General features: G+C 47.7%; 1 protein-coding gene across 1 annotated transcript; it reads right to left on the bottom strand.

The window, feature by feature from the left end:
• Positions 1-1,237: 1,237 nt before the first annotated feature.
• Positions 1,238-11,335, bottom strand: LOC135536876 (growth hormone-regulated TBC protein 1-A-like). The gene is made up of 8 exons (XM_064963104.1): positions 11,204-11,335; positions 10,209-10,376; positions 9,246-9,370; positions 4,603-4,699; positions 4,081-4,253; positions 2,014-2,016; positions 1,843-1,907; positions 1,238-1,343 (listed from the first exon to the last, which is right to left on the bottom strand). The coding sequence occupies exons 1-8, from the start codon at positions 11,292-11,294 to the stop codon at positions 1,238-1,240; spliced, it is 828 nt and encodes a 275-aa protein (XP_064819176.1). The 5' UTR covers positions 11,295-11,335.
• Between the last annotated feature and the right edge of the window lie 1,187 nt (positions 11,336-12,522).

The following is a 12,522-nucleotide window of genomic DNA, read 5'->3' on the forward strand; positions in this document are numbered from 1 at the left end:
TCAGGACAGGTCATCAAGCTGAGATGGTAGACAGTGACACTGCTGTCACGGTGATGAAATAGGTAAAGATTGTTCTTCATTCTGCTGTCTCTTCCCCTCCTGCTGCTCCAGGAGCCCTGGTCAGTTCAGCTCAGCAGACAGTCTCAGAACACAGAACACACCTGCCCTGGAGCAGACTGACCTGCTGACACACACAACACATCAGTCTGGTAACGTCCTCTGCTGTCAACGCACTCTGCCCTAAGACAGTCTGGTAACAGAACACCTCTGCCCTGGAGCAGACTGTCATTAAGACGTCTGGTAACACACTCTGCCCTGGAGCACTGACCGACATTACAGAACACAGTCTGCAGACGACCTCACACAGAACACACTCTGCCCTGAAGACATCAGTCTGACACACAGAACACACTCTGCCCTGTCAGACTGACCTGACGACACAAGAACACATCAGTCTGGTAACGAACACCTCTGCCCTGGAGCAGACTGACCTCAGAATCATCTCTGCATCACTCTGCCCTGGAGCAAAATGACCTCCTGACACAAAACACACCTGCCCTGGAGCAGACTGACCTCCTGACACACAGTAGCCAGTGCCCTGGAGCAGACTGACTCCTGACACACAGGAAGGTTGTGAGTTCAAACCCCCGAGCTGACAAGGTACAAATCTGTCAGTTCTGCCCTCCTGAACACAGTTAACACACTCTTCCCTGGAGCAGACCGTCATTGAAAATAACACACTCTGCCCTTAGCTGACTTGCCTGGTTAAATAAAGCCCTGTAAAATTAAATTAAAAAACACTCTGCCCTGGAGGAGCTGACCTCATGACCATGAACACACTTGCCATGTCCATTGGCTAAACACAGTTTTATTTCAGACTGACTTTCACACAGAAAATGACAATAGTGTAATAGACTCATGTTTCACAGAACATCTTTGCCCTGGAGCAGACTGTGATAGGCTCACTCTTGGAGCATTTAACACTGTACGATGTGCCCCCACAGACTGATAGTAACTAATTCTGCCCTGGTAGACTGTAACATCTTACAGTCTCCATACATGGTAGTCTCGTAGCTACGTGGTAGTCATGCTAAAGAGTACAAAACAGTCTAGGACACTGTCCCAACAGTGAGCAGACTAGGATCCGAGAGAGGAGACCATTAGCAGAGTGTTGGGACCCAGCCCGGAATGACCTGACGACACACAGTGTTTGATTGACAGGTCAGGACACATGGGGTCAGGACTCCTCAGCGATGCCCTGGAGCAGACTGACCTCAGAACACGTCTGCCCTGGAGCAGTGACCTGACGACATGGAGAGGCTTCACGGTTCCGTGAAGATTTTCTGGGAAAGCAGCAAGACAGAGGATTAGAGATGAACTGAGATCATTATGGTGAACACACACAGCAGACTCTCAGAACAGGAACACATTGTGGGGACAGACTTAGTCCCACTCAAAGTCCTATTTGCCCGAACTGGAACCCAGAACACATCTGCCCTTATAGCAGACTGACCTAGAAATAGAACACACTTTCCCCTGGGGACTGACACACAAAATGTGCCCCAGTTTGTCAAATTTGCAGTTTGTTTGAACACATTCTTGTGGGGACCAGACTGAGGGCTCAAAACGCATCTTCATTTCAGTGTGAGCAGACTGACACACAGAACACATTCTGCCCTGGAGCAGTGTATATACACTGCAGAACACACTCTGCCCTGGAGCAGACTGACCTCCTGACATCAGGGCCTCTGGTCATGTGTTTGACAGCAGTCACAGAACACACGTCAGGCAGGGAGCAGCCTGTTGGACACAGAACACCTGCTGGTTCCTTATCAGACTGACCTCAGAGCCACACGGAACAGAATCTTAGAACCCTCGGAGAACAGACAGTCCCAGATACGCAGAACCTGTCTGAGGAGAGAACCATGACACACAGAACACACTCTGCCCTGGAGCAGACTGACCTCAGAACACAGAACACACTCTGCCCTGGAGCAGACCAGAACACAGGACTGTCTGACACACAGAACACACTCGCCCTGCAGGACTGAGTCGGGCTTAACGCACTGACCCTCAGACACATGCAGGACAGGTCATCAAGCTGAGATGGTAGACAGTGACACTCGGCACAGTGATGAAATAGGTAAAGATTGTTCTTCATTCTGCTGTCTCTTGCCCTCCTGCTGCTCCAGGATTCTGCCCCTGGACTCAGAGTTCTGCTCAGCAGACTGACCTCAGAACACACTCTGCCCTGGAGCAGAGACTGACCTGACTGACAGAACACAGAACACACTCTGCCCTGGAGCAGACTGACCTGCTGACACACAGAACACACTCTGCCCTGGAGCAGACTGACCTCAGAACACAGAACACACTCTGCCCTGGAGCAGACTGACCTGACACACAGAACACACTCTGCCCTGGAGCAGACTGACCTCATGACACACAGAACACACTCTGCCCTGGAGCAGACTGACTCTGCCCTGGAGCAGACTGACACACAGAACACACTCTGCCCTGGAGCAGACTGACCTCAGACACACAGAACACACTCTGCCCTGGAGCAGACTGACCTCTGGAGAACACACACACAGAACACACTCTGCCCTGGAGCAGACTGACCTGACACACAGAACACACTCTGCCCTGGAGCAGACTGACCTGATTCTGCCCTCACCTGACACACAGAACACACTCTGCCCTGGAGCAGACTGACCTGACACAGAACACACTCTGCCCTGGAGCAGACTGACCTGAGCAGACACAGAACACACTCTGCCCTGGAGCAGACTGACACATTCCTCATGACACACAGAACACACTCTGCCCTGGAGCAGACTGACACACAGAACACACTCTGCCCTGGAGCAGACTGACCACAGACACACAGAACACACTCTGCCCTGGAGCAGACTGACCTCAGACACACAGAACACACTCTGCCCTGGAGCAGACTGACCACAGAACACAGAACACACTCTGCCCTGGAGCAGACTGACCTCAGAACACAGAACACACTCTGCCCTGGAGCAGACTGACCTCAGACACACAGAACACACTCTGCCCTGGAGCAGACTGACCTCTGCCCTGACACACAGAACACACTCTGCCCTGGAGCAGACTGACCTCTGACACACAGAACACACTCTGCCCTGGAGCAGACTGACCTCTGACACACAGAACACACTCTGCCCTGGAGCAGAGACTGACCTGCCCTGGACACACAGAACACACTCTGCCCTGGAGCAGACTGACCTCAGAACACAGAACACACTCTGCCCTGGAGACCTCAGACTGAGCAGACTGACCTCAGAACACACTGGAGCAGACTCAGAACACACGAACACAGAACACACTCTGCCCTGGAGCAGACTGACCTCAGAACACAGAACACACTCTGCCCTGGAGCAGACTGACCTCTGACACACAGAACACACTCTGCCCTGGAGCAGACTGACCTGCTGACACACAGAACACACTCTGCCCTGTAAACCTGATTCAGCCCTGTTGTGGGGCTGAGTTCCCATTCTGCCCTGTAAACCTGATTCAAGCTGACCTCAGTTCAGAACACACTCTGCCCTGGAGCAGACTGACCTCTGAACACCCACTCTGCCCTGGAGCAGACTGGCTTCAGAACCATTCTGCCCTGTAAGACTGATTCATGACACAGTTCCCATTCTGCCCTGTAAACCTGATTCAGCCCTGTTGTGGGGCTGAGTTCCCATTCTGCCCTGTAAACCTGATTCTGCCCTGTTGTGGGGCTGAGTTCCCATTCTGCCCTGTAAACCTGATTCAGCCCTGTTGTGGGGCTGAGTTCCCATTCTGCCCTGTAAACCTGATTCAGCCCTGTTGTGGGGCTGAGTTCCCATTCTGCCCTGTAAACCTGATTCAGCCCTGTTGTGGGGGTTGAGTCTCTGATAAAGCTCAGCACTGATAAAACATGATTTAATAGCCCTTCTACAACAGATCACTGACCCAAACCTGACTGGGTGTTTACATGTTCAATAGTTACATCAACTTAGTAATAGTACTCCCACAGCAACAAAAATTAGGCCAAAGTCCCCCCCCCCCCCCCCTCACCTCTACAGGCAGGACGTCTATGTAGAGACAGATGAACCACCTGGACACCACCAGGGTCCACATGACGTTGTGTTGCCCCATGGCCTGCCACACAACTGGGGCTTTGGTCCTCACAAGCTCCCCTAAAACCTCCTGGTCCATCTTCAGACCCAGCATGGCTGGGGTGTAGTAGTCTGGACAGGAGACAGACGGGACACACAACTTAGTATCAACAGTCCCTTTCATTACACTGTAGGTTTTTTACTGTCGTCAAGGGACACACACACACACACCTCAAAGATATGCGCCCTGAACTCAGTGGTGAATGTGATCTCAGATCAAATCCACCTGTTTGTCAGAGTGGAGCCCGACTATGCCAAGGTAGTGAGCTGGGGCGTGAAGTCATTTCCTGTGTGACATCATAGGATTACCCCCCTCCCCCTCCCCTCCGTGTGACGGGACATGGGTCTTACCGAGGCTCAAGACCATGTGACCTCCGCTGGGTTATACATAGACCCACGGCAGGAGACAAGACAAACACACCTGGTAGTATCCTGCCCAGTAGAGCGTCCATCAGCCAGAATGATTTCTCCTCATCTTTAGTGATGATGATGAGGTACCCAGCGATGAAGTTCATGCCCTGAAGACAAGACAGTTATTAGATACATATGAATATTACATTTCAGCCACAATAAATTGTTAATAGTTATAACAGTGTTTTCAAGGTGTTGTTGTTGTCTGGAGGTTGTTGACATCCTCTCCTTGACAGCTTAGTGAGGGGCAAAACCCGTTCTAATTCAACAGCTCTCTCTCTCTCTCTCTCTCTCTCCCTGGCCAATACATTCTAATTCAACAGCCCTCTCTCTCTCTCTCTCCCTGGCCAATACATTCTAATTCAACAGCTCCTCTCTCTCCTGGCCAATCATTCTAATTCAACAGCCCTCTCTCTCTCTTTGCCTGGCCAATACATTCTAATTCAACAGCCTCTCTGGCCAAATCATTCTAATTCAACAGCTCTCTCTCCCTTTGCCTGGCCCATTCTAATTCAACAGCTCTCTCTCCCTGGCCAATACATTCTAATTCAACAGCCCTCTCTCTCCCTTTGCCTGGCCAATACATTCTAATTCAACAGCTCTCTCTCCCTGGCCAATACATTCTAATTCAACAGCCCTCTCTCTCCCTTTGCCTGGCCAATACATTCTAATTCAACAGCTCTCTCTCCCTGGCCAATACATTCTAATTCAACAGCCTCTCTTCCTTGCTGCCTGGCCAATACATTCTAATTCAACAGCTCCTCTCTCTCTCTTCTGGCCAATACATTCTAATTCAACATTCTTCTTCTTCTCTCTCTGGCCAATACATTCTAATTCAACAGCTCTCTCTCTCTCTCCAATACATTCTAATTCAACAGCCCCTCTCTCTCTCTTCTTCCCCTCCCTCCCTGGCCAATACATTCTAATTCAACAGCTCTCTCTCTCCCTGGCCAATACATTCTAATTCAACCTCTCTCAGCTCCAATCTAATCCTTTCACAGCCACTCTCTTTGCCTGGCCAATACATTATAATTCAACAGCCCCTCTCTCCCTTTGCCTCTAATTAGGAGACTCGCCGATAATAGGAATGCCATTAATAAGCCGATTTCAAGTTTTCATAACAATCGGAAATCGATATTTTGGGCGCCGATTTGCCATTATTGTTTTTATACTGTATTTAACCAGGTAAGTCAGTTAAGAACACATTCTTATTTTCAATAATCACTAGTTAACTACACATAACGACCCTGTTGATGATATTACTAGATATTATCTTATACAATCGTGTCTAGTTAACTACACATGGTTGATGATATTATATAATCTGACTGAGCATACAAGCATACAAGTATCTAAGTATCTGACTGAGCGGTGGAGGCAGAAGGAACCACCAGCTTTCATATGTTCTCATGTTCTGAGCAAATAACTGAAACGTTAGCTTTCTTACATGGCACATACTGCACTTTTACTTTTTCTCCAACACGTTGTTTTTGCATTATTTAAACCAAATTGAACATGTTTCATTATTTACTTGAGGCTAAATTGATTTTATTGATGTATTATATTAAGTTAAAATAAGTGTTCATTTAGTATTGTTGTAATTGTCATTATTACAAATAAAATATGTTTTTTTATATAATATTATATTATATATATATATATTATTATCATTTTTTTTAATCGTCCCGATTAATCGGTATCGGCTTTCTTGGTCCTTCAATAATCGGTATCGAAAAATCATAAATCGGTCAACCTCTACTGCTAATATATTCTAATTCAACAGCCCCCCTCTCCCCCCATTCATCTCTCCTTTGCCTGCTAATACATTCTAATTCAACAGCTCTCTCTCTCCCTTTGCCTGCAAATACAGCCTGTTGCTAAGAGGAGAGAGAACACGTCTGTATTCTGGTGAATGAGTTCAAAGAGAGAGAGATGAACAGGTGAACAGAGATACACTAAGCATCCCAAATGGCACCCTATTCCCTATATAGTACACTACTTTTGACCAGGGCCCTATATAGTGCACTACTTTAGACCAGAGTCCTATTCCCTATATAGTGCACTACTTTAGACCCAGGGCCATTGGTAAAAATACATAGTCTCTAGTAAGTAACTATTGGAATTGAAGTGATTTAACGTGTCTTTGATAGTCAAAAAGAGACTAATTAACAGAAATCTGCCAATACGAGTGGGAGACAGCGAGAAGGACTGACTGTACACACACCAAACCTTCAGCCATAATGCTGCTTCTTTGCATTGCAAAAGGCTGAAAATCCCCCTATCAAATCACACACAGTAGTCTTGTCTATTCGACATGCCGTTCCAACTATAGAATTCCCATTTAGGAACAAAAGCTGATTGAATGATCGAGGAAGGGTTGGGATTCCTGAAAAGGCTAGCAGGTAATTCCTGGACCAGCCACAGGGGGCACTGTGAACACGGTGCAGTAGCAGTGAGGGCTGAGAAACAGTAGAACAGTGTTTCCCAACTCCAGTCTTCCAGGACCCCTGATCCAACTCAATCAGGTTGATGGTCCGGGGCTACAATAATAATGTGTACTGTTGTAGAGGACTGGAGTTGGGAACCACTGTAGTAGAGGACTGGGGGACTGGAGTTGGGAACCACTGTAGAGGACTGGAGTTGAGGACCACTGTAGTAGAGGACTGGAGTTGGGAACCACTGTAGTAGAGGACTGGAGTTGGGAACCACTGTAGTAGAGGACTGGAGTTGGGAACCACTGTAGTAGAGGACTGGAGTTGGGAACCACTGTAGTAGAGGACTGGAGTTGGGAACCACTGTAGTAGAGGACTGGAGTTGGGAACCACTGTAGTAGAGGACTGGAGTTGGGAACCACTGTAGTAGAGGACTGGAGTTGGGAACCACTGTAGTAGAGGACTGGAGTTGGGAACCACTGTAGTAGAGGACTGGAGTTGGGAACCACTGTAGTAGAGGACTGGAGTTGGGAACCACTGTAGTAGAGGACTGGAGTTGGGAACCACTGTAGTAGAGGACTGGAGTTGGGAACCACTGTAGTAGAGGACTGGAGTTGGGAACCACTGTAGTAGAGGACTGGAGTTGGGAACCACTGTAGTAGAGGACTGGAATTGGGAACCACTGTAGTAGAGGACTGGAGTTGGGAACCACTGTAGTAGAGGACTGGAGTTGGGAACCACTGTAGTAGAGGACTGGAGTTGGGAACCACTGTAGTAGAGGACTGGAGTTGGGAACCACTGTAGTAGAGGACTGGAGTTGGGAACCACTGTAGTAGAGGACTGGAGTTGGGAACCACTGACTAGTAGAGGACTGGAGTTGGGAACCACTGTAGTAGAGGACTGGAGTTGGGAACCACTGTAGTACTGGAGGAACCACTGTAGTAGAGGACTGGAGTTGGGAACCACTGTAGTAGAGGACTGGAGTTGGGAACCACTGTAGTAGAGGACTGGAGTTGGGAACCACTAATAGTAGGACTAGTTAGGGAAACCACTGTAGTAGAGGGAGTTGGGAACCACTGTAGTAAAGAGGCATTACATAGGGGAAGGTCCACTGTAGTAGAGGACTGGAGTTGGGAACCACTGTAGTAGAGGACTGGAGTTGGGAACCACTGTAGTAGAGGACTGGAGTTGGGAAACCACTGTAGTAGAGGACTGGAGGACTGGGTTGAGAACCACTGTAGTAGAGGACTGGGTTGAGGACCACTGTAGTAGAGGACTGGGTTGAGGACCACTGTAGTAGAGGACTGGAGTTGGGAACCACTGTAATAGAGGACTGGTCTAAAGTAGTGTATTATATAGGGATAGTTGAGGACTGTCTAAAGTAGTTGAGGACCACTGTAAAGTAGAGGACTAGGGGATTGAGGACCACTGTCTAGTAGGACTGGAGGACTGGAGTTAGGACCACTGTAGTAGAGGACTGGTTAAAGTAGAACCTAGTAGATTGGGCCTGGAGTTGGGAATTATATAGGGGATAGGTCCCTGGATGACTGGAGTTGAGGACCACTGAAGTAGGCACTGGAGGACTGGAGTTGAGGATCACTATAGTAGAGTACTGGAGGACTGGAGTTAGGTCCCTGTCTAAAGAGTACTGGAGGACTGGAGTTGAGGAGGTCCACTGTAGTAGAGGACTGGAGTTGGGAACCATATAGAGGACTGGGTTAGGTCCCTGTAGTAGAGGACTGGAGGACTAGGGAGTTGAGGACCACTGTAGTAGAGGACTAGTTGGGAACCACTGTCTAAAGTAGAGGACTGGAGTTGGGAACCACTGCAGTAGTGGACTTATTGGGAACCACTGTAGTAGATTACTGGAGTTGGTGTGATTTATATAGGGGATAGGTCCCTGGTCTAAAGTAGTGCACTATATAGGGAATAGGTCCCTGGTCTAAAGTAGTGCATTACATAGGGGATAGGTCCCTGGTCTAAAGTAGTGCATTATATAGGGGATAGGTCCCTGGTCTAAAGTAGTGCATTATATAGGGGATAGGTCCCTGGTCTAAAGTAGTGCATTATATAGGGGATAGGTCCCTGGTCTAAAGTAGTGCATTATATAGGGAATAGGTCCCTGGTCTAAAGTAGTGCACTACATAGGGTGCATTAATAGGAATAGGGTGCCATTTGGGATGCAAACAAAGAACCGCCAGGTGTAACAGGGTGAACGTACTTGACAGTAGCCCACAGCTGGGTTGTGGTGTCCGTACGCTAGCAGCACGTTGTACAGGGTTTTCTGGAGACATGGGTTCGACGTCTTGCGGAACTGGATGTTGTCAGGAAAGGTTCTGTTCAGGTCTGCCAGGGAGACAGGCGGTGAGAATCACTACCAAAAATAACCTGCCGCCAACTCTAAACATCTCTAACCCTTTCAGCTATTTGTCAAAGCGAGTACAGACAGAGAGACATATCTCAGAGGTCAAGCTCCCGTGTTCTGGTGTATATCAGCTAACCCTGATCTATATAACCCATGATGATCTATATCAGCTAACCCGTGATGATCTATATCAGCTATCCGTGATGATCTATATCAGCTAACCCATGATGATCTATATCAGCTAACCCGTGTTGATCCATATCAGCTAACCCGTGTTGTCTGATATCATATCAGCTAACCCGTGTTGATCCATATCAGCTAACCCGTGATGATCCATATCAGCTAACCCGTGATGGTCCATATCAGTTAACCCGTGATCGTCCATATCAGCTAACCCGTGATCGTCTATATCAGCTAACCCGTGATCGTCTATATCAGCTAACCCGTGACCGTCTATATCAGCTAACCCGTGATGATCTATATCAGCTAACCCGTGATCGTCTATATCAGCTAACCCGTGATGTATATCAGCTAACCCGTGATGATCTATATAACCCGTGATGATCTATATCAGCTAACCCGTGATGATCTATATCAGCTAACCCGTGATGATCTATATCAGCTAACCCGTGATGATCTATATCAGCTAACCCGTGATGATCTATATCAGCTAACCCGTGATGATCTATATCAGCTAACCCGTGATGATCTATATCAGCTAACCCGTGATGATCTATATCAGCTAACCCGTGATGATCTATATCAGCTAACCCGTGATGATCTATATCAGCTAACCCGTGATGATCTATATCAGCTAACCTGTGCGTATGGAGTCTACCAGCTTGGGGTCGTGCTGTTGCTTGGTAGTGTCCAGTAGAGAGTGATAGTAGCCTGGGTTCTTCTCCAGGTGCTCCTGGGCCCCGCTGGCTGTCATCCAGACCAGCCCTCGGTGCTCGTTGGGCACGCCCTTACGCACATACCGCTTCACTGTGGGAGTGCTCCATAAGTCAGGGATACAACTTAAGTCTCTTTTTTCTCTCTCTCTCTCACACACACACACACACACACACACACACACACACGTATAAGCTGGAGGTGGAAGCCTAAGTATTGTCCATTTGTTTACTCCACTTGGGGGAGGGGTGGTAGGGTTAAGGGAAAATAATAAACTTTTTTTAAATAAATTAATATTTACAAATTAAAATCAAAAATAATAAAACAGTACCAGTCAAAAGTTTGGACACCTACTCATTCAAGGGTTTCTCTTTATTTTTTTCTACATTGTAGAATAATAGTGAAGACATCAGAACTACGAAGAAATATCACATATGGAATCGTGTCGTAACCACCAACAAAGTGTCAAACAAATGAAAATATATTTTATATTTCAGATTCTTCAAAGTAGAAAAGTTGCATCTTTGCCTTGAGGACAGCATTGCACAGTCTCATTTGGCATTCTGTCAACCAGCCTGGTTAGAGAAGACAATGCTTCTACTAGTCAAGACTCAATCTCACAGGCACAAACATGACTGGAGTTGAGCTACCACGGCAACCTCCCGTCCTTAAAATGGGGCAGGTGAACATTTTGTCTAATCTGTGATATTTTAGTTAATAGACTTGGGATACATTTTTTTTTTTAATTAAACAAAATACCACATTACTTCTTAGATGTATTGTTTTAGAAACATTACATGCTCATCTGTTTTTTTTTGTGTTTTGTTGGTGTCGTTTTACCAGACAAAATATATAGCTGGTAAAAAATATATATCTAAATAGTTTATTTTATGCTCCGGCTCCGATGAAGTCCCACTCACCCTTGATGCTCTTCTCCAGCCGCCCCCGTCCCTGCAACAGCCTGGACCATCTGATGGACCTCCTGGTGAGCACGGCCAGGTACTCTGACATCAACTCCTCATACGACTCATAGTCAAAGTCCTCCAACCGCTCAAAGCTGAAACATAGGGGTCCACACTGAAAAGTCACAGAGTGAAACAGAGTCACAGCCATAGGGGTCCACACTGAAACAGAGTCACAGCCATAGGGGTCCACACTGAAACAGAGTCACAGCCATAGGGGTCCACACTGAAACAGAGTCACAGCCATAGGGGTCCACACTGAAACAGAGTCACAGCCATAGGGGTCCACACTGAAACAGAGTCACAGCCATAGGGGTCCACACTGAAACAGAGTCACAGCCAAGGGGTCCACGGAGTCCACACTGAAACAGAGTCACAGCCATAGGGGTCCACACTGAAACAGAGTCACAGCCATAGGGGTCCACACTGAAACAGAACAGAGTCACAGTCCAGCCATAGGGGTCCACACTGAAACAGAGTCACAGCCATAGGGGTCCACACTGAAACAGAGTCACAGCCACACTGAAACAGAGTCACAGCCAAACGGGGTCCACACTGAAACAGAGTCACAGCCACACTGAAACAGAGGGTCCACACTGAAACAGAGTCACAGCCAAAGGGGTCCACACTGAAACAGAGTCACAGCCAAACGGAGTCCACACTGAAACAGAGTCACAGCCATAGGGGTCCACACTGAAACAGAGTCACAGCACATGAAACAGAGGGGTCCACACTGAAACAGAGTCACAGCCAAAGTCCACTGAAACAGAGTCCACACTGAAACAGAGTCACAGCCATACGGAGTCCACACTGAAACAGAGTCACAGCCAAACGGAGTCCACACTGAAACAGAGTCACAGAAACAGCACTGAAACAGAGTCACAGCCAAAGGGGTCCACACAGAGAAACAGAGTCACAGCCATAGAGTCCACACTGAAACAGAGTCCAGGGGTCCACACTGAAACTGTCCACACTGAAACAGAGTCACAGCCAAACGGAGTCCACACTGAAACAGAGTCACAGCCAAACGAAACAGAGTCCACACTGAAACAGAGTCACAGCCAAATGGAGTCACAGCCAAACACTGAAACAGAGTCACAGCCAAACGAGTCCACACTGAAACAGAGTCCACACTGAAACAGAGTCACATCCAAACGGAGTCCACACTGAAACAGAGTCACATCCAAACAGTGAAACAGAGGAGTCCACACTGAAACAGAGTCACAGCCAAACGGAGTCCACACTGAAACAGAGTCACAGCCAAACTCACAGCCAAA

This window comes from Oncorhynchus masou, unplaced genomic scaffold (assembly GCF_036934945.1).
Source record: "Oncorhynchus masou masou isolate Uvic2021 unplaced genomic scaffold, UVic_Omas_1.1 unplaced_scaffold_674, whole genome shotgun sequence".
In the NCBI taxonomy this organism is placed as follows: Eukaryota; Metazoa; Chordata; class Actinopteri; order Salmoniformes; family Salmonidae; genus Oncorhynchus; species Oncorhynchus masou.